Here is a 4,263-nt window from a genome sequence, read left to right as displayed (position 1 = left end):
TATATGTATATATATATATATATATATTAAGAGCCTACGAGTTACATAGTTGTCCAGCCCATAGGATATTTAACACGTGAATATTAGAGCAATTTGTCAAAAGGTAAAGATTTAATGTAAAATAGAAAAGAACAGTCACTTAGAGCTACAGTTGTGGATCTTAACTTTAACGTGTTTTTATGGATGAAACAAAAACATTGAGAAATAGCCTATGTGAAAAGAAAAAAATATAATAATTTTGCCCCAATCCGTTTCCTGAATTGCCTTGCAATAATTTGACATTTTAAACGGATATTTTCATTCCACAGCCAACAGGAAGGAGACCGAGGGGGAAATTCTGCAAAAGGTTTATTTTTGGTTATTATAAAGCGAAAGGAGGTTACCCTGCACACTTCACATTTGCGTATTTTTATTTTGGTTGACGTCTCGGTCAAAGTGCCTTTATATTATGAGTATTACTATTACTATTGTTATGATGATCAATACAATTATTACTAGTATTAGGCTACTATTATTAGTGGGCTAGTATGATTATTAGTATTATTATTAGTACAAGTAGTATTATAAGCAGTCTAAAGGCTGTAGGACCACTGATATTCCACTTGAGCTTGAGCTTGACACAAAGTCGTCGCTAGATGGCGACGTCAGCTTATATTTCTGCACTTCCAGCCTCAACTGGTCTATTTCCTCATTTCCCAAAGCCAAATAGGGGCCTTTCACACAGGTCGAATATGCACAATTAAAACATTTCAAACTAGCACTCTATACAGACTTTCTGTATAAAGTAAGCTACTGCAAACCCTGCAAAGCTGCTAAGAGAGAGCATCTCCACTACTGCAGCCTATAGACAACAGCCTTCACAGCGAGAGCCACTATTGTCCTCTGTCGGTGTTTTTTAAATCCAGATTTAGCAGCAATTAGGTTCATTTCTGCCAAATGATAACCTTGTTCGGAGTAAAAATTTAAATTTAAATTGAGCTGTTCTCCATAGTAGGCTATGATGAAACGGGTGTATTTTCAACATAACTCGTAATAGATATTATTCAACCAAGTCCATATTTTATTGGGACGGAATTTACACCGACATATTTGACTCACACACAAATAACCTTGATATCATGCCGGAACTTACTTTATATACAACCACATGAATACGCACACATTATAAAAGCTATGATTGATATGAACACATATCCCGGACGATTATCTAAGCATTATAATAAGAATTGCACCATGGATTGGATATGAATGAGAGCACGGATTCATATGACGAGACTAAACTTCATACAAGCTAAGCATGTGAGTAGACTTTATAAGGAAGTGGGGATAGATTAATATTTAACATTCCCAAAGTCCAAATCCATAATGCCGTCACTTCCTGTGTATCTCCACATTTACCACTCTCGTTAACCTTGCAGATAAAGGTATAGGCTCGGTGGCATAGCTACACCTTTCTAAACGGAGGTCAGTTTTCCTGAGCTGAGAGTGAGCATGCCAAAAAAAAAGTCACATATATATATATATATATTCTCTTTTTTCCCGCTTGACTCCTTGAATAATATTTAACAACAAGTGGGGTGGAAATGGAGGGTCCAGCATTTATAGACCTTTATAGAAATTGTTGTTCCAGAAGCTCCGGGAAATCATTTTGTAACATACACGTATGAATCATGTTCAGTCAGGAGTATGGTTCCAATCCAAAAGTCCAAAATCATGATTTTGTGGTGTGTGTGTGTGTGTGTGTGTGTGTGTGTGTGTGTGTGTGTGTGTGTGTGTGTCTGTGTGTCTGTGTGTAATAGTTTATCTCCCATGGATATTGTCCGTAAAAAAGAAAAACTAGCTGATGGGTTTCACTTTGTTGACAACTTTCTTCTCCTTTACGCGTCTGTTTTGAAACCATATTGTGACCTGTCTTTCGGACAGGTTGGTCTGGGCCGATATCCTCCTCCGTTTGTCCTTCGTTATAAATTTATTGGCGGCGTACTCGCGCTCGAGTTCCTTCAGTTGCACCTTGGTGTATGGCACGCGCTTCTTTCTTCCACGTCGGTAAGACCCGGAGTCTCCTCCGGTGTGGGACACCGCGTCTGTACAAGGCGAACAAAAAGAGACAAAAGGAGTTATCATAAGTTGTGTCTCAACAAGTCTCAAATTCATCCTCAAAATCAGATTTTTCTTCAAACAAGTGAAAATCTATTCCCAGCTGAGCGAGATAATTATCTCTTTCCAATGCAAATCACCTTGATTCAAGATTTTTATTTTTATTTTTTTTTATAAATAAAGAAATAAGTTTGAAATCCCTCAAACAAGATAGAATAATAACTCCATGAAAATGACACCTGATTCACGAAAATTCCTGAAACAAGTTGATTTGCATTGGAAACGAGTGATTTCAGCGCATTGGCAGAATGTTTGACTTCTTTCGAGTAAAATACGATTTTAAGACTCAATACTAGATTCAGTGACATCTTAAGATGTTTTTTTTTCTCATTGTAACCAAACTAACACACCTAGGCTGCTAGGTCTACAGGTTTAGCCTACTGAGCAGTGCTCCTTTCAGATACTCCATTCTGTATTACTATAGCCTGGCCAGTAGTACAATATCATGTTGCAAACAGGTCTGGCTCATATAAAGCTTGGATTCTGTGGATGCAGCCTACCTGGTATGGAGGACTTCCACATGTGTCCAGGCTGAGGCTGCTCCTTGGCGCAGTAGACCTGGCCGTTCCACCCGTTAGTGGTGAGAGTCCACGGCTGGTAGCTCTCCATAGGCAGCAGGGGCTCGTGTCTGGCCTCCGACGGCGCACTGATAGTTGGCACCACGGGCACGTCCAGGTAACTGGGGACAGGTTGGTACGGGCCTGAAGGATAGGTCGGATAGAAGGCGAACTCCTTGGCCCGGGAGGCGAAGTCGTCGCCCGAGGCGGACGTGTCCATGTATTTCTCCCCGTACGCAGAGGGGGGCTGCGCTCCGCACGACTTTATGCTGCTGTGATGCGACATTCTGCACGGGTAGTAGCCGCTACCGAAGTACCCATAGGGCAGGGACGCGCTGGACGAGCTCTGAGCTGCAGAGCACGGGCTGCATTGTTTCACCGGCTCGCCCATACCGGAGGTGGGCACGTCGCTGGACGAGTAAGCCGTACTGGGTGCCAGGGACGCGGGGTGCGCCATCAGATTCCTGCACTGGTTCGCAGCAAAGTTGCCACCGGCGAAACCCTCCATGTTCTTGCTCACTTCATCGGAACCGCCGCCGTTGTCGTAGAGGAACATCACCGACGGGTCGACCCAGCGAGGACGGAGGAGCAGTGACGTTGTCATAGCACGACATCCAACATTGAGGCTTCTGGCTCTTTTTTAAAAAGCCCAGAGACTGAAAAAAGGAGATACTGGTTCCCAGAGAGTAAAGCCACTCTGACGCGCACCAGAGTGCCGAGGTTGCGCCATCATTGGACCAGATGTTACCACGTGACAACGCTATGCAAAGAGGACGGAAAACATCTCCCAGTACAGATAATTAAATGGAGAAAAATGCGGCGTAGTAAGGTGACCGTACCTATCAGCTTGTCTCATGCCCCCCTCAAAAGAGATGGAGGTCGTGCTTAAATTTGAAAAAATAAAAAGTAAATTAGCCTACCCTTAAAGTATTTTGTATCGATTGAAGGTAACATTTCAGAACCCTGAATGTTTGAATTGGATAATATTTGTTTGAGATGGCTCTTCTTGGAATGTAAAACTAAGGCGTGCCTTTAAAAGTGGTCGCCTATTTCAAAAGACTGCTTTGTATCATCCATCTGCACATGAACATTACGCATATGGCCTTTACGGACGCACACTGACCAGCCACTTTTTGTCTGTGTCGCAATTGCAGTTGGTCATTATTATCTAGCCTACTATGCCCTTACCATATGTACAAAGATTACCCTCCTTCATTAAACACATAATAAAATAGTATACGCTAATGTGGCACAAGTAGTGCCAAAGAATGAAATATACTTCTATCACCTGCTGCTATACGGATACGCCGTGTAGCGTATTAGTGTATAAGGTATGTGTGCTGACTACAAAACATCCAATGTGGAATTCTAGACGTGCTATAAAAAAGTATGAAAGGCGACACATTTATTTAGCTCAATTTATGCCTGTAAATATTTCTCGAAAACACACAATATTAGCAAGAGGCCTCCGTATCTGTTAAGGGGGTTGGGGTAAAAAAGAAAAACGAGGGAATTCGGATATAACGTCATGGTTTAGCGAATATTCCAG

At 42.0% G+C, this 4,263-nt stretch overlaps 1 protein-coding gene across 1 annotated transcript; it reads right to left on the bottom strand.

Moving 5' to 3' along the window:
• Window positions 1–1,742: 1,742 nt before the first annotated feature.
• Window positions 1,743–3,318, bottom strand: hoxa13a (homeobox A13a). The gene is made up of 2 exons (XM_071527817.1): window positions 2,658–3,318; window positions 1,743–2,084 (listed from the first exon to the last, which is right to left on the bottom strand). Exons 1-2 carry the CDS (start codon window positions 3,316–3,318, stop codon window positions 1,837–1,839), a joined length of 909 nt encoding a protein of 302 aa, XP_071383918.1. The 3' UTR covers window positions 1,743–1,836.
• Between the last annotated feature and the right edge of the window lie 945 nt (window positions 3,319–4,263).

This window comes from Centroberyx affinis, unplaced genomic scaffold (assembly GCF_046629955.1).
Source record: "Centroberyx affinis isolate AG114_WGS23_722 - 3 ecotype Tasmania unplaced genomic scaffold, CSIRO-AGI_Caff_v1 ptg001577l_1, whole genome shotgun sequence".
NCBI classification, from domain to species: Eukaryota; Metazoa; Chordata; class Actinopteri; order Beryciformes; family Berycidae; genus Centroberyx; species Centroberyx affinis.
The sequence above is the reverse complement of the archived record's forward strand: the minus strand, read 5'-3'. Positions and strand labels throughout refer to the sequence as shown.

Bases quoted from the DNA above. Each gene is read 5' to 3' on its own strand.
- hoxa13a (XM_071527817.1), bottom strand. From the start codon at position 3,318: ATGACAACGTCACTGCTCCTCCGTCCTCGCTGGGTCGACCCGTCGGTG. The intron at 2,085-2,657 runs GTAGGCTGCATC...CGCCTTGTACAG, and splicing joins GTGGAAGTCCTCCATACCAG to ACGCGGTGTCCCACACCGGA.